Source organism: Watersipora subatra, chromosome 11, assembly GCF_963576615.1.
Source record: "Watersipora subatra chromosome 11, tzWatSuba1.1, whole genome shotgun sequence".
In the NCBI taxonomy this organism is placed as follows: Eukaryota; Metazoa; Bryozoa; class Gymnolaemata; order Cheilostomatida; family Watersiporidae; genus Watersipora; species Watersipora subatra.
Window position 1 is genome coordinate 27514699 of NC_088718.1, and position 23917 is coordinate 27538615.

At 34.6% G+C, this 23917-nt stretch overlaps 1 protein-coding gene across 1 annotated transcript in view; it reads left to right on the top strand.

Annotated features, from left to right (window-relative positions):
* The window catches only part of LOC137407929 (uncharacterized), a 52219-nt gene that overhangs the window by 23588 nt on the left and 4714 nt on the right, over window positions 1-23917 (top strand). Inside the window, exons 13-15 of the mRNA XM_068094315.1 lie at window positions 14955-15302; window positions 18734-18842; window positions 22237-22364. Of these exons, the coding sequence (XP_067950416.1) occupies window positions 14955-15302; window positions 18734-18842; window positions 22237-22364 (585 nt within the window). The remainder of the gene's footprint in view (window positions 1-14954; window positions 15303-18733; window positions 18843-22236; window positions 22365-23917) is intronic.

Genomic DNA, 23917 nt, shown 5'->3' on the forward strand with positions numbered 1-23917 from the left:
TAGCGCAACTGCTAGGTTTGTCTTATCACGCTCAGTGTAGGTTTCTGCAGCCCCGCAGCTAACATCGCTCAGATATTCTATTTGGGTAACTTTAGAAAGATCTGCCGTCCTTAGTGTTTGTACTGCTTGATGCCCGGCTAATTCATTAACACTGGAGACAATATGCGATTGCTGGCAGCCTGTCTGTCCTGCAGTTCCAACACATTTCTGGTACACATCGTCATCAAAGGTTGCTCCATCGATGTGTTCTGATGTATCGGAGTGCATGACCTGCTTTGGCTGTTTCGCAGCAGTATCGTTAAATGGATTGGCCATGTCCTAGAATGGGTTACTGATCGACAGGAATGGATTAGTAGACATTCTGTGGTCTGTGCCTTGAGCCATCTATTTCCAGATCCAGAGAGCTTTTCAACAATTGCTAGGTTGTGCGTACAGTTAAACTTTTAGTAGCAACAGGATTAAATATATCCCACTGCTGCCACCAATGTTGTGGAAGTCAGCCCTGACTAGTCACTTGCAAGTGGGTTCTGCGTAAAAGTTGTCTTATACCGAATAAGTAATAGCTGTCATGCACAACTTTAATTGTTGCAAGGTGTCTGGTGAATAATGGCTCTTTATTTACTCAAGCTCTATAAGCATGAACAGATAGAACAATTAGATACATTTCTGTACAATCGAGCGTAATGCTGAAATGAGTTACAAATAATAAATACTTAAACTGTTACACTTGTAGATTTAAGAATGTTAAGATATATGTATACACAAAGCTGTACAAAGGTAGGTTAATGTTACCACGCTGTTCTTTATGAAGATTAGGAACGTAATTCTCAGTCCTTAGTTCTGTCATTCGTAGTCTGCATCACATGCTCTGTGCTCTTTGTTCTCCCTCATTATGGTATCTTCTCTTGTTGCATATCTCCGAGAATAGTTGAACACTTATGATAATCAGAAAAAGCTCAGCTCAGAAAATCCATCAAAATAATATTGGAAGAACGGCGACTAAGTTTGATCTTCCATGCTTAACTAGTTATGTTTACATTAACTACATACATATTGTTGTATATATAACTTCGTTATCCAAGCTTCGAATCGTATTGTCTACAAAAATATTCTTCGCATATTTACATACCCTCACAAAACTCGCACAACTTGTTAAAATCTTGACAACGGTATCGTAATGGTTATTCGTGTTTGGCGAAGAATGCAACAGTTATTAAGGCTCTTAGGTTTTTTTCATATGCGTCCTTTACGCATGTTGCAAATAGGGAAATGGTTCTACTCTTATTCTTCTTCTTTAGTACTGTTGTGATGATTATTGATAGTATTTGATTATCCCACCAATTAATTTTTTAACTGTTAGGGAGTAGCTCAAGTTTATTATCCAACTCAGGTGTACTGCATAAGTGTTAGGACTAACGCTCAGATAAGGCCTAATCCTGACTGTGAACCAATCTGTCTTGTTGATTAGCGTAATCAAGATCCGGTAACTGATCTTCCTAGATCTGAGAATCTAAGGTTATACTCTGAGGAGGGAATCTCCAAGAAATGGAATATAGAACGAGTTTTTCTCAAAACCTTATGTTTATTTTAAGAACAAGTGAAAGGTATAATAAGTTACACTTTAGACTAAGTTATAAGAATATAAAGTAATGTATAGAGACTTGAAATATAGTGACATTTTTATTCTCTTGGGAAGCGACTCTTAATCTGCTGACAGGTCTGTCTGCCATGAAGAAGCTGGGCTGACAGAGTGTAGCTTATGAGTGAATATCCGTTCTTTTATATTGGTTAAGAGTTAGCTTTGGTGTCCAAAAGTGAAACTATACATTTTAGGTCTTCATTTCTGAGTCTTGTAATTTCGAGGGTTTTTGGTCACGTCTTGTTGTTCTTCCGTCAGCGGAGGTTTTATAATATTTATTCTCTACTTTTAATCCATAGCCTGGTGTAGATTGGTATCAGATGCGGATCTTCATGCACTGCTTGACGCAGGTTGTTATGAAGTAGCAGAAGTTTAATCCGAGTTCTAATTACTAGCATTTAGTAATTATCTGCAATCCTCCTATGCAATGGTCTTAATATTTTTTAGTAGTGGAATGGGCAGATTATCATGTGATGGTGATAATCCTGAAGTTGGGATTTGTAGACGTTGTAACTCTGAGAATCTGTTATGTAAGCTGTATGGTGATATAACTTGCTATTTTTTTGCATCTATTTGTACATGGCTGATATCAGATATAACAGTATCTTCTAGAGCTTGTGGCAAGGAGTAGGCCTCAAGTGGTTTCAAGTTCTTAGCCAGCAATTTTTACAATGTTGTTGCTATATTGGTAACTTGTTTTCTATAGCTCTTATTGTAATTCACGTATATTTTTTGGTAAAAAGCTGTTATAAAAAGTGCAAGTCTGTCATACACCGTAGGTGGGTCACCTCTAATTGTAGCTCCGGTGTTTGAAGTGTTTTTACTTTTGCTGTTGAACAGTTCATCGTACGGGCTGATAAAAGATGGAATATTTTCCTTTTTTGCTAGGCGTCTATGCAGAGGGTTGTGTCTAATGTTGTAGTACCTAGATGCTAGAGTTTTTAGATTTAGCGCTTCACAAACATTGGTTATGCTTTCTCTTCTTACATTAATTGTTCTGCTCAGTCAAGATAACTTGCTTTCTTATCAGGCTACTATTCCATACTGTGTAGCTTCGACTGTTAACGGTTAGTAATAGCTCCATAGCATGGCTACCTTCTCTCATAATGTTTACGTACAAAATCAGCAAGTATGTACGGTGATTAAACATCATAATGACTGTCAAAGCCGGATTTACACAAATGCTGAGCCCTCTCAAACAAACTCACAGATGCTTAAATCCGCGGTAATGCAGGTCAACTATAAAGTGAGCAATCCATTCAATCATTATGCTAACTCGTAAGAAGCATCAAGTGCTTCATGATGTTACTACTAGCTTACCAAAGGAATATTTAGCTGCTATCAAAGCAACAAAACAAAGTTTTTCATTTTAATGCAGAGAAAAGTACAGTTGAGAGGAAATGTATTATTAATATTATCCTTATTTTTTAGTTTTCAAAATAATTCTTTTCCATGTTAGGTATAATGTTATGTGTTTGCGCAATATTCATATTTCTGGACCAAGTAAATGGCATTTAAAAGATTTAATTATGTACTGTAACATATTTCATCATCCAATATTTGTTATATAGTTATTTGTTATTAACTGCTATTGTTGTTGACCTTGGCAAGCTACCGTTAGCGCTGCAACCTTTTCATGCTTCAAAGATTGTTCATTCGTCACATTTTCATTACACACAACTACATTTAAGTTTTCAATAGAAACTTTTTTATTATTTACCATTTTTGAAAACTCTCCTATGAATTCTCCTGTTCTTCAAAAAATTTAACTGCTTCCTGCAATGTTTAGGCTACTGTTTTTCCAAAACCATCATCATTACCTTGGTCTCATTCATATGAATTTGATATAACAAGATTTATTATAACATAATTTTAATTGTAAAACCAGAGACAAACAGCTGAGGTGTTCTTATGTCAAAATATTGTATTCTCGACCAAATACTCTTATAAGAATACATTGGATGGCGTTTAATTTGTTTCACATCCTCAAAAAAAAAAAAAAAAACCCTTCAGATCATTCTAGCATTTAAAATTGATTATGCAAAATTATCCTAAAAACTCAATTATATGTAAAACAAGACTAAACTAATAGAATCATTACAGTATTAATGAAAATAGGTTTCTACAGTCACTTTGCCTGTAGTTTATAAACATAACAGGGATTGTGTAGCCTTGTTGATACAAGAGATGGATGGTGCATAGGTGGAGGTGGTGATTTAACATGGATCTATAGACATAGCAGTGAATGCGTAGCATTGTTGATACAGAAGATGGATGGTGCATCAGCGGAAGTGGTGATCTAGGATAGATCTAACATAACTTTCTATTTTACACTCGTTCCCTAACAGTCTTGTGTGCCGTGAGAGACCGTTAGGTGTAATGGCAATACATACAATTATTCAGAAATGCTGGAAATCGGTTGATTAGCACAGTTGTTAGAGTGTTGGGCTGACCAAGCCAACGTTGTGAGTTCAAATCCTGTTAGAAGCAATCTTTTTGCGACCATGGCTTGGACAGACAGATAACACTGCTCCAATTATAGTAGATTTTATTATCAGTGATCTAATCACATCCAGCCCACTTTTTCTTTAGACTTTCCCTTATGCGCAACACGTTCACCTTGCAATAACTACTTAGTATGGTGGTGTAGTAAGCGATTGCATTCTTCTGTTTTGTAAAGGCGTGGTCACACGAGCACCGAACCGACGTAGGATCGGTTCGGTTCGGAGGCTGGTTCGGTTCGTGGCACATGTCACACGGCCACCGAAGTAACTTCGATTCCTAGATACCATACGTATAGAGACAGGACACGGTTTCATTAGTAGTTGTTATGTATTTGAGTTAAATATTTCTATTGTAAACAAAAAAACTTTGAGGAACAATTATAAATTATAATTACACAGCAGATTTATCAGAAGATCGTTCGGCTGCTCAAAATAAATCACTCGATACAAATATTTTGCTAACCCTTCCCATCAACATAATTATATTTTTTTATTAACATATGAATGTTTTTCTATGCTGAGTACATAACAAACAAAAACAGTCTTTATCATAGTACTGTGGTTTTACATAAATAAATCAGTCAACGATAGTTCATCAGGATGAATATGACACATTACTTATATTCTACACGAAGGAAAATCACAACCATTCCCCTACATTTATGCAAAACCTAAGTGCAACATCTTACATTTATGCAACCCAATCACAAGTCCGGGTGAACCTTGTCGTAAATTGCTTCATGTTGTTTATTTAACGAAATAAAAGTATCGTCCCATTTCTTTTTTAACTTTACTCACACGCACGTAAGAAAAAATGTGACGCGTGCTCGCTAGAATTCTAGAATTTTAACCAGCCAATAAGAGCAAGGGTTCGGCACGAAATTTCGAGCAGTACCGAAATAGTTCGCTTCGGCCAGAAATGTCCTCAGCCGAACTTTTTAGAGCTGAAAACGACGTCGTGTTGCGTCATTTAGTTCGGTTCGGTGCCCGTGTGACCACGGCTTAAGAATACAGTGTACAATACAGATCAGGCAGCATTAAGCCGTGGTCACACGGGCACCGAACCGAACTAAATGACGCAAAACGACGTCGTTTTCAGCTCTAAAAAGTTCGGCTGAAGACATTTCTGGCCGAAGCGAACTATTTCGGTACTGCTCGAAATTTTGTGCCGAACCCTTGCTCTTATTGGCTGGTTAAAATTCTAGAATTCTAGCGAGCACGCGTCACATTTTTTCTTACGTGCGTGTGAGTAAAGTTAAAAAAGAAATGGGACGATACTTTTATTTCGTTAAATAAACAACATGAAGCAATTTACGACAAGGTTCACCCGGACTTGTGATTGGGTTGCATAAATGTAAGATGTTGCACTTGAGTTTTGCATAAATGTAGGGGAATGGTTGTGATTTTCTTTCGTGTAGAATACAAGTAATGTGTCATATTCATCCTGATGAACTATCGTTGACTGATTTATTTATGTAAAACCACAGTACTATGATAAAGACTGTTTTTGTTTGTTATGTACTCAGCATAGAAAAACATTCATATGTTAATAAAAAAAATATAATTATGTTGATGGGAAGGGTTAGCAAAATATTTGTATCGAGTGATTTATTTTGAGCAGCCGAACGATCTTCTGATAAATCTGCTGTGTAATTATAATTTATAATTGTTCCTCAAAGTTTTTTTGTTTACAATAGAAATATTTAACTCAAATACATAACAACTACTAATGAAACCGTGTCCTGTCTCTATACGTATGGTATCTAGGAAGCGAAGTTACTTCGGTGGCCGTGTGACATGTGCCACGAACCGAACCAGCCTCCGAACCGAACCGATCCTACGTCGGTTCGGTGCTCGTGTGACCACGCCTTTACATAACCCGAATGTCAAACTATCGATGCAGTGCATTTTACACAGCTGTGCCTAACCTTGCGCATTATATTGGTTTCTCTTAGAACAGTTTGAATAGTTAAACTAGTAGAGCTGAAACTCCTCAGAATATCATGAGCAGGGCCCACAGCAGAGAAATATATTCAGGCACTTGAACATGATGTTTAAATTTTATTAACTACATGCATAATGTGTATGATATATATTGATTTATGTTTGTTAGGTAGGGAGACACTTTATTACGCGATCAGTTATCTCCCACGTAGCCAGTTTTTTAATCCGGATACTGCACAAATCGGTCAGAGATATATCGTCTAGGTAAAACGTAACGATCGATAGCATGAGAAGACAACAACCAATATGTAGGCATGGGAAAATAATGAGCAATATTCGACATGAACATAACTAATAAAATATAATGTAGGCCAATATGTTAAAGCACTTAATGCTTATCAATGTCAACTGAAAAGCTCTCAGTATTGAAGTCGTCACCATCTTTTTTATCTCAACACAAGTGTCAAAAGACAGGCTCGTTCACAAACAATTAGCCCTATCACCAAGTCAATGTGAAATGCAAAACATATTAATTTACAAGTCTGTCTGTCAGCTGATGACAAACAATGGTATAGCATAGCTCATAGCTTGGCATTAGATCAGATGTTGTTTTCCTTATATAGCAAATGACAGTCGTAAGGTCAGTCTGTATAAGACAAATAGATCACATAGATCTTATGTCACATCCACAGTGAGCATATAATGACCTTGGAGAAACTACAAGCTAGTCCAACAATTTTTGTGTCCCTAATGTTCTTCATCTTGTGGGCTTTTAACTAGGTTATGTTTGTTTGACATATTTAAAAAAAACTTTCAGATCTTTTTTCCTCTTTTCTTATCAAGAGAAAAGAGGAAAAACTCTTGGTTTCTTATCAAGAGAAGAGGGGACAAGATCAAAATAAATTCTCAAGTTGATGGTAACGTGGCTATTGAAAGTTCACAAAGCACTGAAGAAGCTAAAGATAAAGCGTGAAGTAGAGATGGATTACTGTGGGTTATGAAGATCAGAAACTAGTTGGGTTGGTATGCTGTAGGTAAAATATTAGTGCTGACATACTGTAGGTAATAGATTATAGGTTGGTATATTGTAGATAATATAATGTAGTGTAACCAGCACATCCAATGAAAGTGAAAGGCCGTGAAATAAAAACTAATAAAATAATATAAAGTCACTCTTTGATTAATTGTAAGCATTTTCTTTTTTTCTCTCAGGTTCATTAGACAATATAAAGGCCCGATGGCATTTAAAAGACACGATGAAGGGTGTCACAACTTCTTTGCACTTTTACACTTTGCAAAATTTAATAGAAAAAATAGCGAATTTAGTCATAGTTACTATCACAGTGATACTTGTGGAGGATTTCACTGGGCCAGAGTAGGAGAGATATTTATGTTATTTTGCTTTTTAATTATTTTCTTGAATATGAATAATGAATATTTTAAATTTTTACCCAGCAACATATTGAAGCCATATAAGCTGAACTGTGAAATAGTGAGGAATTAATGTTTTGAGGTTATATCATGCATGATGGTAAAGAAATTAGTCCAGTTCACTACTATTCTCCTTGCAAGCATGCAGATCCACTGTCTAAAATAGTCAGGGGAGTTGCCATAATTCTGTATTCAATTGAACTTAGCCTTACCACCTAGTTTTACGCATCACAACACCACATCCTTGCCTTACTAGAGTTGTCTGCACTTTAAAAGGGTTCTATGGCTCTCCAATGCTAATGCTATTGTAACTGAGTCTGAGCGTAAGGAAAGGCTCGGTATTCAAATGTAAGTTCTAGATGTGCTCTAGTAATAATCGGTGACTATAAAAATGTTAGCTTTTTATGAGGGATTGCGACACATGTTGGTATTCCAAGCTTACCCTCTTTTAGACACACTGGAGGTAATACAATATAAGCACTGAAGGTTAATGACCAATTAGCCTAATTAATGAAGCTGTTCACAGAAAGATACTATTTCTATGGCTTAACCTTAGAAAAAAGGATAAATTGATAAAATCTTTTTGCTACCCTACAAGTCAGCTTTACAATTAACTTTTTTATCATTGTTCTTCCAAATCTTCTTTTAGTTTTAATGTTTCATAGATAAAAGTCTAAACTGTACGCTGCATGATTAATGGCATTCCACTAGGCTTAAAATCCAATTTTATTTCTTCAAATTTGAGCTCAAATTATTACGTACGAGCACCCTGATAAGTGTAGCGCTGCGTGAGGTGTACTAACTATACATAGAATTATTCTTGAATGCCAGGTGTTGATTGGTACATGTGATAGTGTGTTGGTCTGACCTGCTGAAAGCTGTGAGTTCAAATCCTATATAATGCAGTCTTTTTCCCCAGTCTTTAACTGCTGCTTCAGACAGATGAACACATCTTATTATAGTAAAGATTGCAGTGTGTATATGTATCAACTAGCACCATAGTTCAGTTGTCAGGTATGATAGGTTGGTTGACAAGTGTTATAGGTTGGTTGAAAAGTGTTATAGGTTGGTTGACAAGTGTTATAGGTTGGTTGACAAGTGTTATAGGTTGGTTGACAACTGTTATAGGTTGGTTGACAAGTGTTATAGGTTGGTTGACAAGTGTTATAGGTTGGTTGACAAGTGTTATAGGTTGGTTGACAAGTGTTATTGCTAGATGGACAAAACTTGTATTATTGGTTGGTTGATACATGTTATTGCTTGGTTGACAAGTGTTATTGCTAGATGGAAAAGTGTTATTGGTTGGTTGACACATGTTATTGCTTAGTTGACAAGTGTTATTGGTTGGTTGACAAGTGTTATTGGGTAGTTCAGCAATTTTAGTATTTGGGTTTTATAGAGGTTTTAATTTTTGTCATAGTGTTCAAATGGGAAATGACTTGCATTTTCTATGAAAACCATAATGCTTTTTGCAGTTATTGATATTCTTGATGTTATTTATAATTGAGCAATGCGTTTGGTACACTAAAAATTTGTGATCCTTCGTAATAGACTTTGAATTTATATTCAATGAATTTTGCTTACTAAACACTCATTTGAAGCTGAGTTGCAATCTTTTACTAAACGTAATTTTGACGTCATATTTTTAGTATCTGTTTTCGGTTATGCGCTTTTGTCTCGCGTTCACTATAACTTTTAGCCAACCTGTTAAAAACATTTTTCAAACTGATACGAGGTGAAAAACCAAGTGATGCTGTTCTGAAAAGCGGCTCTTGCATACTTGACCTTGACCATATAGTGTAGTGGCCATTGAGAACCAGCTCGTACGATCGTATCTCAAATATTCCTTGTATCTCAAGAAATAAACATGCTAAAAACTCACTACGTATCTTGGGTTTCTCGTAAGATGAGGCACTCATATGTAGAGGTATGACTATACTACGATTTGCTTTTCAAGTCTAATGATTTCTACAATCAACTAGTTACCAATGATGGCCGTATGTACTATCACTCTGATGTACTGTTTATACTCACTTTATCATACTACTTTGCTATATAGCAGATGAAAGATTGACAGTAATCACATTGGTATATTTATGTTCAATATGACACTCCGGTGCTTTCTGGCGCAAGCAACTCTATAAATCAGTCAGATTTAGTGGTTGGACACCTAATTGTGTTACACTACTCTATGTTAAAACTGCATTCATACAGAAGGTTACAGCCCCCATATTAGCAGGTGGCCTGGGAGTCTGCCATTGTGCTTCGAGAAATGGTCAAGTCTTTACGTGTGGATTTACCTCTTTTGTCGTAGGAAAATCTGTGCCACAGCTTCAAGGTCAGCAACTAGTTTACGGATAGGCATAACTACATGTAAGTCATCGGAATGGGCCATGTAAAATTACATCAGCTGTTGAAGTTTGGAGTTTAGCTGTGATGCTTTGAAAGTCATTGCAAACCAGTTATGAATGTTTATAAGTGTCAAACAAGTTTATCCAGCAAGACAATGATAAGTAGCATGACGGGAAGTTTTATGACAGCAATAGTAACAGGGACAAATGAAGCAAATCTAACAAGTTTATCCAGCAAGACAATGATAAGTAGCATGGCAGTGGCAAGTTTTATTATGACAGCAATAGCAACAGGGACAAATGAAGCAAATCTAACAAGTTTATCCAGCAAGACAATGATAAGTAGCATGGCAGTGGCAAGTTTTATTATGACAGCAATAGCAACAGGGACAAATGAAGCAAATCTAACAAGTTTATCCAGCAAGACAATGATAAGTAGCATGACGGGAAGTTTTATAATAGCAATAGTAACAGGGACAAATGAAGCAAATCTGACAAGTTTATCTAGCAAAACAATGATAAGTAGCATGACAGTGGCAAGTTTTATGACAGCAATAGAAACAGGGCAAAAGAAGCAAAATAATCTGATTAGCCTCTTGATTTTATAAGTGGCTACTTAAAGCTTTAGTGATGCCTGTAAAGACTACCACTTCAGTTTTAGCAAACTGCTGTAAAGTAGTGAATATATCATTGCTGTATTTTTGATACGCAGTGGGTAATTATTACTCTTTCTAGCAAGATGGTAATGGACGATCAGAACCTCTGTGACACGATAAGTCATGTCCATACTTGCATCTATAATATAATAGTAAGTTTTAAAATGCTGTTGAGATTTCCCTCCAAAGAACTGCCTGTTTCTCAAGGTTACATAACTTCTTTGAGGTCGATCAGTTGTATCTGTCCTTTCTCAGGAAAAGATAACTCTGATACACTTGTCTTCAAAAAAGGTTTCTTCGAGCGATGGAGAAGGTTTCGTAGAACAAATTTGACAATTGGAGTTTAGGGACTACAGCAGTTACTGTAGCATTAAGGTGTGTTTGCACCTGGCCAATTTATCATAGGTGCTTTCAAGCCGACAAGGTCGGTTTGGTGTGAAACGAAAAATGGCTTTGTTCCCGTCTCCAACATATCCTTGAAAGGCTGCATATTATGTTTGTCCGATTTTGGCAGTCATCATTGACGGCATTTAACATGGATTTGACCAATTATATCCCACAATAGTGCCAGAAGTTTCTTTTTTGCAGTCAGTCAAGGTGACTAAGACTGTCTATAGTTGTGACTTATACAGTAGACGCTCCTATAACGTATACCTCCTATAACGTAAATTCCAGATAACGTAAAAAAACTATGTGAAGTTTTTGCTTCCTACTACGTAAAAAATTCCAAATATCGTAAAGCGTCAAGTCAGGCGAGTTTTCAAAATCGATTTGAATGTTAGTATTTTTTGTCGCACTTGCGGAAGAAAGAAGGCCGTGCGATTAGCTTTCATTTATTATATATAACTTTCGCAACATTCTAGTTCGTCGTAATAGATCGTTAAATGTGTCGACAGAAAAGCGAATAGGATAGCTGCGCAATTGTTCATAAATGCAAAGGCGATCGGTAATGTAGGTGTTACAGTGTCGGTCTACCAGTCTTATTGTCACGATTTGGAGTATCATCGAAAATTATCTTTATCCTAGCCTTGGCCTCTGGATAGTAATAGAAAATGAACAGGTAGAACTGCTTTTTGTAGTAAAAATATTTTGTTGTTTTGCTTTATTGTAGACGTACAAAATATTTGTTATTAGCTTCACTTTGCAGAATAGACTGTACCGTTTAGAAAAATAAGCAAATCGTTGTAAATGAACTTCGAAAATATGCAGTTCCTATCAACTAGTTGTAACTTTACCGCAATAATGGTCTATAAAACCAGTGAGATTGATCATAAAAAGGAGAAAGTCGTTGATGCAAACCAATAATTCTGCAGTTACGGTACAGCCCACAAATTAAAAGAGTTAGGTAAAGTTTTTCCTTTTTCGCATGACCAAAGTGGTGAGTTTGGAAAGATCTTGGAATGGATTAGGCAATATACATGATTTTAATGTTCTTATACTTTAAGTTCCCTATAAAGTAAACGTTCCTGAAACGGATTATTTACGTTATAGGAGCGTCTACTATATATGATAGCAGATCTCTACTTAACTTGATTACAAGTAGTTGTATGTCATGAGTTTATATTGATCTGTATCTAGTTTAAATTCCTCCTAGCTAATTCTTTATAGTGGAGTATAGGCCTTCCTTGATTTCACTTATCATCACATAGTTGCTAGTATAATAGCTGACTTGACATGAAAGCCGTCTTGTTCCATTCTGTGTACATGGCTCAACCATCTCAGACTTTTTTCATTAATGATGTCAGCCATTGATGATAGGCCTGCTCGTTTTAAAATTTTGCTTCCCAATAACTGTTACTTTAAGACAGACCGCTTGACACTTCTCTGACTGCCTGCGCACTCTGAATTCATTTCTAAGATAGAAAACAGCCATAGTTTACTATATATATATATATATATATATATATATACATGTATATATAAATCTCAAAGTTTGTCGTCTGTGATTCCGATTCCTGTGATTAGGTCTGTTCATCTATAGTGATTAGTATATAGCAACCACAAATCTGTATGGCAGAAGATTGGATCAGACAGGCTTTCACTCATGACTATTGAAACCATCAGGGGCAATGCAAATGCCATAGAAAAAGCATCATTCAAAGGAATGATGCCTTCATAGTTCAGACATCTCCAATTTAGCACCTCAAACATGAAACTTAAAGGTTGACTTGCAACAAAATTCACATTACAGTTATTTGATATCAAAAGATTCACCATGTCTCTCTCTGTTGTGTTGTATGTGCAGAATATGTGAGAATGTGATTACAAGCTCTTAAAAGCTCAAAAACGAACAGTTAATCGCAGCCACACGAGACCGCCGTAGTTTGGATTCTCTTTCCAAAACGGCTCAAATATGACAGCTGTGGTAGATGGTTTCTGTTTACACTTTCATGCAACCTCATTCATCGAAATATTTTCACAAATATACTTCACGCATTCAATAAAACCATGTCTATTGTTCTTACGCGTCTGTTTTATCGTCATTGTAATGCTGTCACTTTTAATAGGGATATCTTATAACTTACTGTAAAAATTCATTTAATTTTTCAACCTTACCTCGAAGGAGTACATATCATTGTTTGATAATCATGACGAGCCTGTTAGTCATCTGTGATAATCGAAAAGGGCTGCAAAAATTATTTTCGAAGTATTGGGTCACATGATCAGATTACGACTTGACGATTAGTTCAAGCCGAAAAAAAACTGTAAAGTAGCGAGCATCTATATTTGATATGGGGTCTTCGGTAAAACCCGAAGTGTTTGTCATAAACTAGTGCTACGATAAGTTTATACTGAACTTTTTATTGGCCTTTCAATTCACGTGAGAACATCACTTGACAAGACAATAACCAAACTTTCATGGGTACGTCAGAGAAATAAACGGATTCCAATCTACGGCGGCTTTTCGATTTTGAGCTTATAAGAGCTTGTAATCACATTTCCACATATTTGGCACCTACAACACAACAGAGTAAGATATGGTGAATCTTTTGATACCAAATAACTGTCATGTGAATTTTGTTGCAAGTCACCCTTTAACCAATTAAGCTATATATGCGAGATGCATTGGGTTCATAGGTCAACATAAGTCGTTGTCTTGATTAAAATACAGCACTCTGCAATATGCAACATCACTAAAGCTTGCTCTCATAAGTAAGTTGGCTTACTAGCTTACTCAAATTAGCCATGGCAATGTACCAGGCTAATGGCAAGTGGTAGGCAACTACATTGCCTGCCACTGTTTATAAGTTTGTTAATATCCGTGCAACGCCAGGCATTCATCTAATTGGTTATAAAACAGAGGCTGCCCTAATGGATTCAGTATGATTGCACTAACGGCGATTGGAGTAATACCGATTGGTCCAAATCTGATTGGTTTAATAGACTTTCCAGTAATTACTTTTAAATTGATGTAAAGACAAGAATAGCAATACAAAAACTTAAATCAGAGACTTCTATTTAGCACGAAAAAGTTTAAATAGTGGAAATTTTATTAGCATAAATGTAAATTCAGCTAATTTTTGTGTACAAAAAGGTTTAAGAATACGAGGAGATAACAATTAACATGATAAACATTATAATTATACCACTAGCTTAAAATTTTAGATTATGTGCTCATAAAAACTCTAAAATATCATTAGTTTAGAGACGCAAATTAGGCCTATTTCCAACAGTAATCAGATCAATGACATGTTTGGATGAATTGGTTTTATACCAATTTTGTCGTTTGACCAATCATACCGTTGCACGTTGGTTTTACACAAATTAGCTATGAACCAACTGTCCGGGACATCTTTAACATCCTGTGTGACTTATGAAGTGGCAGTAAACATAATCTTTCCAGTTGGGTTAGATGTGTAGCATTCAGTGAAGCATAAGGGTGTGGGATGATTTGGTTTGCTGTTTTACTTGTTTTTAAACAAAACCAATAGCATTTTCTTACGCTGTGATTGAACAGACAAACACCATTGCTACAAGGCATGTACCGACTAACGGAACACTAATCGAGCTAAAAATTAGGAAAATCTTAAAAATCTGCTGATTGGCTTCAAAGGTCACAGCAGCTGACTCATCACATTTTGTAGAAGTCATTCTGGGATTTATAACTTATTTTAATCCGAAGTAATTTTCTCATGGTACAATCTAGCATTGCTCACCTGACTCATGTACAAATTATAGGTAAGGTCAATGACAAACACAAGCTATCACTGACTCAACAACTCTGTTATTAACATGGATCGACAATGAGTTCAATAAGCAAACAATGAGCTCTTTGAGCATTGTATTACATAATGTTAATGTCTGGCTGCGTAGATGTCATACGTAGTGTATGAACAGCAGCAAGCATATTTCTATCCTGGTTTATGTCGATATCTGATAGTAGCAAGTCTTCTCTGGACTTACACTCAGGTACAACTATTGCAGATAGTGTGATGTTCAGTGCAGTCGACAGGAGACAGGAAGAGGTGAGCTCATGGAGCCAGCCATATCTGACAGGTCTTTAAGGCGTTGTAAGCTGTTTCTACTTATCGCTGCCTGCTTTTGCCTCGGCAGCTTTTCCTTCAGCATCTGGCATCCGACTTCTTTAATCCGAGGGAAAAGCATCTCTATTCCGACAATGAAGGTCATGAGTGAGGTGAAGGTCATGAGTGAGGCTTTGTCTGTAAAAATTCCATTTACGGTAGAACGAGCTGAGCCGAATGTTACAAAACGACTGCATAAGAGATTCACTAATTATGGGAATGTGTGTCAATCTTCATCGGACTCCATCGGACAAGTGAGTTTGCTGATTACTAGCATGAGTTTCTACTTATGCTCTAGCGACCTTTGATGAGTTTCCGGCTTTTTGTCACTATACTTTAAAGGAAGTTCAATGCAAGAATTTAAACAACATATATATGTTATATAAAGACTCGGAATCTGTAGGTTTGGTACGTGTGCACTTACGTATATAATGTACGCTAGATGAATGCCTGCTGTCGCAAAAAAGTTTAAAAAGTGAAAAAATGAAAGTAATTCTACACAGAAAATTCACTTATATACACTCTATACTTCTATACTTATATAAGAAGCAATCAAGATATACAACATCTACCATTCTAACTTTCAAATGAAGGTGTTTGTTTATTACTGTGTTGATTTCTGTGTACTGTGTTGATTTCTGTGTTATTCACACTGGACCGGCTGCAGTGCCTAATACAGCTCTATACTGATTGCAATAGTCTTGCTGTCCATGTTAGTTGAAGCATTTTTTATCTGGGCGTCATAATGCCAGCTGAAATATTTACATGTAGCTTGAAGCCATGAATGATTGGCATGTGTCTTGACTAGGATTGCACGATAGCTCGATAGTCGACTGTGATAGTCAGTTGTTGTCTTCTCGATATGAATATGTTGCTAATTTTTAGCCTATCAAAACATCCGAAACTTATATGTAGTTATCAAATAATAAAAATGAATATAACCCGATAGTTTTGCAGATAGAGTCAAACTCGGATAACTCGTCCTCGGATAGCTCGAACACGTGGTTAACTCGAACAGTTTTTGCCCAATGGTTACTGCGACGGTTGTTATCACTTTGGAATATCACTTTATTCCAAGCCATAGAGATGAACCTCAACTTTTAGTAGTTCTTAGACGTCGTTATTACCATCATCGGCAAAATATTTTTGTTAACGGCTTTTCTAAATGTTGGCAAAAAATCAAATTTTTTCGACTATCTGCTTAGCGATGGCCCTCCGAAAGCAAGGAAAAGTGAGCTAATCTTTGAATGAACTTGATGAAAAATCAGCAAACTTGATCTTGGTTAAAACGTTCAAAAGAAAAAGATGTCTTTTCTTCGGAGCATTTCAACAGCGATCAAGTTTTGCCAATTTTAATCTGAAAATGTCCTGGCAATCACATCACTTAAAACAACGAACCAATCTCAAGTTATAGAAAAGTCTCTATACTTTCTGATGACCTTTTTTAAAACTTGGCAGTAGGAGCCTTTTAATTTGCAACAAGCCATCTATGCTTTTCATTTATATATAGTTTGTATATGTACACGTATCTACTAATAAATACATGGACTTGTGACAGTGCTCTGATAACTTGAACGCTCTAATAACTCAAACACTTTCGCTCTGTCCTGTGAAGTTTGAGTTATGCGAGTTTGTCTGTAGTTTTTCTTGTTTTTTCTGCAGTTTTTCCTTTTCCTATCCCTTCCCACAATCCTTGATCTTTTCAGGCACGATAATACGATAGTTGTACCAGCTGCCAAGTCACGCGATAACTATCGGTGAGCTCTGTCTGCTCATTGATAATTTGATAGCTATCGATATCGTTGAGACAACTCCAACGATAGTCGATAACACCTTTCCAAACCGCAAATGCCATCCCTAGTCTTGACTATGTGCACAATTTATGCCATAGTATAGCCCATTGGAAAATGGAGTGTATTGGATAAATGCCTTTCTGCGAACTGGAGGTTCCACATTCAAATCCAGTGCTCGGTAGATTTTTCATAAAACTTAGTTGCTATAACTGGACACACAGACAGCCCAACAAACAAAAGACAAACATTGAGATTTATATATATATAAATCTTATTGTTCGTTTTTCGTTGATCTGTCTGTCCGTGTGTCCAGTTATAGCCATAAAGTTTTAGGAATGAAAACTCCACGGTGCACTGGATTGGAACTGTAAGCCTCCAGTTCTACAAGCACTCATTTATCTAATACATTATGCTGTCAAACTGGCTATACCATGGAATACTTTGGCCACATACTTATTACACATGGCAATCTTTCCTGGCTTCACACTCAACACTGCCGCTAGTGTTACGCATCAAGCATTACCAAACGAAAAATGTGAAACAAGAGCTTAAGCTCACATGGCCAACACCACCATTTCAATCAGTATAGAGCTGGACTAGGCACTGCAGCTTGTACAGTATGAATTACACAGAAATAGGAAAACTGAATGATAAATTTTGTAAACACGTGTGTTGATTGAAAGTAAATTTTTGGTGCAAAAATCTATGTTATAACCCGTGCAACGCTGGTAATTCGGCTAGTATATATATATAGATATAAGATGTACTTACATCCATGTACATACATACACATATACTCATTGTATATAATATACTGTAGAATCTCTACTTATAATATCAATTTGTGCCGGAAGCCGTTTCATAAGTGTAAAATTTCTCCAAGTAGAAACTTATTTTATCATATAAATTCCCTATACCGCTCCATGCCTCTACGCAACTTGGATATCACATTTGTGTAAATTACAAATACTGTAACAATCTGTTAAAGTGTGTAACAAGTACATGTTAGAATTATATTTTTACGAAAAATATATGGAAAAATATATGGCAAAAGTACACATGGAAAGAAGAAAATACATAAATGATGAATCAAATCTAAAAACGGTGTTTGCTTTACCTTTGGCATTGGCCGTCTAAACGAGGCTAAGAGGAGACCGCTTGGAGGGGGAGGCCAGCAGTCAGAAGGTGTGGGTTTTGTATTGTTGTCTTGGTTTTATTTCACTCAGAATAAATATTTTAAGAACATGAATAGAAAAGTTTATTTACATCCACTACGAAAACAACATGTCATCATACAGGAAACACTCAACTCGACAGAAACTAAAATTGTCCAACTATGTATGTGATGTAGGATAACTCCAAATTATATGAAAAGTGAAAGCAAAACACTTTTTGTACACTGACGTTAGCTAGCAAATAAAACGGATCAAATCGCATTGTATGCTGTACCCATTTGAAGTAACAAGACCAAAATACGATACAAACAATTAGACCAAAATATGAAAGGTTTTTTGTATTTAAAACATTTGTCGTAAGTCAAAACAAATCCTTTAGCAAAGGAATATTTCATAGCTTCAAATTTTGTTATGCAGACTCTTGTGAGTAGAGGCTCTGCTGTATTAAGGTGTAAGTTTGAGAGCGGATATAAATATATATAAATATAAATGTAGATATTAAACAATATCATGTATTCAATACTCTATCAAGGAATCTATTCAACATGCGTAGATATTTAACAAAATCGTAGGTTGATGTAAATTTTTTTTTTGAGTGTTCTGTAATATTTGTGTGACGCTTGTCTGCGATCACAAGATCGACTCGGATGTTATAATAGCGGAGTTGGATTGAAGTAATCTGTTTTTGTAAATTGCAGTTGAAGCTTTATGTTGAAGGATAAAGAGAAGCTGGACAACTCCAGGCTCTATCAAAAGCACTATGCAATACAGCCAAGAGTTGTAATAGATAAAAGATCCAAAATAGCTGTGTGTCTCCAAGCAAAGGGTGAGTAAGCAAGACTGTGGTCCACAGTGTTCACCCAAGTGGGCTGAGGCGCTCTTGACAAGAGTGATCGAGTTTGCTGGCGTTGATGCTGCATCCTAATGTAACATATTTGTGTTTATAGCGAGTGTTTGTTATTAATACTTGCTGTTTTGTCATAAATAGTTACTTGTTTCTTTTGAGGCAGGTATGGCTCTTTTTGAATGAAACCTGAAATAAAGAAATCGAAACTATAAAACTAGCCACGCTAGAGTAGTATAATCACATTCAAATGAAACTTGTTTCAAATATTTACTTATATTAAACCATAACTGTCATGTACAACTTTTATACATTTTAGCTAAATCAGACACGCTGATTCCGATTTTGTACTCAAAATAAAGATTGGTCCTCTAACCTTCAAAGTCATTAAGCCTTTTTTAAAGCGTTTCAATATCCATCTCGAAAACAACACAATCGGCATAACAAGCTCCGCCCATAAATATGTGACAAAGCCTAGCTTTTTAGGAACGGAAGTTAGGGATGTTTAGTCCGATTTGGAATGATAGAGATGGGTGTCTTATAATCCATTATTATCTAAATCCAGCCTGTAAAATAATATCAGTCTTTTATGAAAGGTAGGTAAGCTATTTAATATTGCATATTTAAAATGAGCTCAAAAAAGCGCGATAACAACGCTAGCTTGTGATAAAATAGCGCTTTTTGAGCTCATTTTCCTCGGCGTTCAGCCTATTAAACATCATGTAACAAGCTACGAGCAATTTCAAATAGTTGATCTACCTTTCTTAAAAGACGGATTATTTTACCGGCTGGATTTAGATAGTAGTGGGTCTTAAGACACCCATCTCTATTATTCTAAATCGGCCTAAACACCCCTAACTTCTGTTTCTAAAAAGCTAGGCTACGTCACATATTTATGGGCAGAGTTTGTTATTCCCATTGTGTTGTTTTCGAGACGGATATGGAAACACATTAAAAAAGCCTTCATTACTCTGAAAATTGGTGGACCAATCTTGATTTTAAGTACAAAATCGGAATCAGCGTGTCTGATTTACCTAAAAAGTACGATAAAAGTTGTACCGTGACAGTTATGGTTTAAACACAAATAGCTCAATTCATAAAATTTATGTTACAAACATCATAATGGATTTTTATGTCATGAAAAATATTTACATTCACATTTAACTCTATGACTATGATTCACAATGCTTTCTATTTTGCCTCCTGTGTGCTTCTGTGTCACTCTTGAATATCATCAATCTGCCATAGAATTATTGTATATAGAGTAGGAATATACTATATTTGGCCTCTCACTTTCAATGTCGCCAACTCAGACCAACAGCTTTCAGGCAGTGATAGCTTCTCTGCTTTTGTCTCTCTTTTAAAGGTTGACTTGCAACAAACTTCATGTTACAGTTATTTTGTATCAAAAGGTTCACCATGTCTTACTTTGGCGTGTTGTAGGTGCAAAATATGTGGAAATGTGATTACAAGCTCTTAAAAGCTCAAAAATGAATAGTTAATTGCAGTCATCACGAAAATGCCGTAGTTTGAAATCCCTCTCAAAATGGGACGTAGTTGAACACGATGTGCGTCTGTTTACACTTTCATGCAAACTTAATTCGTCGAAATATTTTCACAAATATACTTCACGCATTCAATAAAACCATGTCTATTGTATTTACGAGTCTATTTCATTGTCGTTATAATGCTGTCGCTTTGAGCACTGTTATCTCAAAACCATAGGCTAGAAATCAGTTTAATTTTTTAACCTTGGCTTGAGGGGGTGCATAGCATCCGTTGATGAACATGAGGAGCCTGTTGATCACCCGTGATAGTCGAAAAATTCTGCAGAAATTGTTCGCGCCATTTGGAGGGCAATATGGGTCACATGATCAGATTCCGACTAGATGATTAGACCAAGCCGAAACGAAAATGTAAAGTAGTGAGCATCTAATTTGTTAAGGGTTTTCCGGTACAACTCGAAGTGTTTGTCATAAACTCGTGCTACAAGAAGTGCTATATTGAGTCTTTTATTGGCCTTTCATTTTACGTGATAGCATCACGTGTCAAAACAATAACCACATAGAGTTGGGTACATCATCAAAATAAAGGGATTCCAACCTACAGCCATTTTTTTTACTACTCATATTTGAGCTTTGAAGAGCTTGTAATCACATTTCCACATATTTTGAACCCACAACACAGCAGAGTAAGACATGGTGAGCCTTTGCTTTTAAGCATTTGAGACACTGTCAAATGTCTCGACATTTTGGTTCATAGAGTTGCCAAACCTCTGCTTCGTGTTACGCTAACATACACATTTTCCACATGTTCTGTAATTCCAGACTCTATACCATAAGTATCTCACAAAGTGTGGGGTTCAAAGTTTCTCAAAGCATTGCAGTTTCATCTAAAGGAAGAATGTAATGAATGTAATATATGTCATATAATGTAATATAAGTCATATAATGTAATGTAAGTCATATAATGTAATATAAGTCATATAATGTAATATAAGTCATATAATGTAATATAAGTCATATAATGTAATATAAGTCATATAATGTAATATATGTCATATAATGTAATATAAGTCATATAATGTAATATATGTCATATAATGTAATATATGTCATATAATGTAATATAAGTCATATAATGTAATGTAAGTCATATAATGTAATATAAGTCATATAATGTAATATAAGTCATATAATGTAATATAAGTCATATAATGTAATATAAGTCATATAATGTAATATAAGTCATATAATGTAATATAAGTCATATAATGTAATATATGTCATATAATGTAATATATGTCATATAATGTAATATAAGTCATATAATGTAATGTAAGTCATATAATGTAATATAAGTCATATAATGTAATATAAGTCATATAATGTAATATAAGTCATATAATGTAATATAAGTCATATAATGTAATATATGTCATATAATGTAATATAAGTCATATAATGTAATATAAGTCATATAATGTAATATATGTCATATAATGTAATATATGTCATATAATGTAATATAAGTCATATAATGTAATATAAGTCATATAATGTAATATATGTCATATAATGTAATATATGTCATATAATGTAATATAAGTCATATAATGTAATATAAGAATGTAATGAATGTAATATAAGTCAAGTTGATTTAGACATCACCAGGTCAAAGTTAGAGTAACCCAAGTCATGCATCTCTACCTCCTCTAACTACCAACCGCTTGGCTTACATTTCTATTCACTCGCTCTGAATGATCCCACTTTATTTTTATTCCTTAATTTACTAGTTTAGTTTGTTATATATAAATTTCTGCTGAAGTGTGCGACTTCCTTAATAAAAAGAAATAGGTTATTGACTTTTGTTTCAGGTGGCAGCAGTTTCTGGAAGCACCTGTTCACCCACATGGATGTTAAAGATAGGCAAATCTATTATTCAACGGAAAGAGTAGAAAAAAAGTTCTTTGAGTTTGTTCCAATTAATGTCTTTCAGCAAAGGGTACGTAGTGTTTGGGAAAGTTGAAACTATTATATTATATAACATTGTTGATAGTATTATAATATATAACAGTGTTGATAGTATTATAATATATAACAGGGTTGATAGTGTTATAATATATAACAGTGTAGATAGTATTATAATATATAAAAATGTTGATAGTATTATAATATATACCAGGGTTGATAGTATTATAATATATAACAATGTTGATAGTATTATAATATATACCAGGGTTGATAGTATTATAATATATAACAATGTTGATGGTATTATAATGTATAACATTGTTGATAGTATTATAATATATAACAGTGTTGATAGTATTATAATATATAACAGTGTTGATAGTATTATAATATATAACAGTGTTGATAGTATTATAATATATAACAGTGTTGATAGAATTATAATATATAACAGTGTTGATAGTATTATAATATATAACAGTGTCGATAGTATTATAATATATAACAGGGTTGATAGTGTTATAATATATAACAGTGTTGATAGTATTATAATATATAACAATGTTGATAGTATTATAATATATAACAGTGTTGATAGTATTATAATATATAACAGTGTTGATAGTATTATAATATATGACAGTGTTAATAGTATTATAATATATATCAGCGTTGATAGTGTTATAATGTATAACGGTGTTTATAATATTATAATATATAACAGTGTTGATAGTATTATAATATATAACAGTGTCGATAGTATTATAATATATAACAGGGTTGATAGTGTTATAATATATAACAGTGTTGATAGTATTATAATATATAACAATGTTGATAGTATTATAATATATAACAGTGTTGATAGTATTATAATATATAACAGTGTTGATAGTATTATAATATATAACAGTGTTGATAGTGTTATAATATATAACAGCGTTGATAGTATTATAATATATAACAATGTTGATAGTATTATAATATATAACAGTGTTGATAGTATTATAATATATAACAGGGTTGATAGTATTATAATATATAACAGCGTTGATAGTATTATAATATATAACAGTGTTGATAGTATTATAATATATAATAATGTTGATAGTATTATAATATATAACAGTGTTGATAGTATTATAATATATAACAGTTTTGATAGTATTATAATATATAACAGTGTTGATAGTATTATAATATATAACAGTGTTGATAGTGTTATAATGTATAACGTTTTTTATAATATTATAATATATAGCAGTATTGATAGCGTTATACAGTGCACCCTCAAGATACGATTGTAATCCGTTCCCGGTTTAGCATCATATGGTAAAAAAATGGTATGTAGGGGTATAGAAACCATAGTAATTATATAATGCAAACATCACCTGGTAAAAATCGTCAAAATTTTATAAAGTGCTGTACATATTGAAAATTAGTAACAAAATAGTATGTTAACCTATAACTATAACTATAGTTACTGTAGGTAACTTAATTATATTTAGTGAATTTATTGGTTAAGATCTGCATTAAAATGTAACGTTACAATGTCTATAAGCAGCACGTACCGTAGAAAGTTCT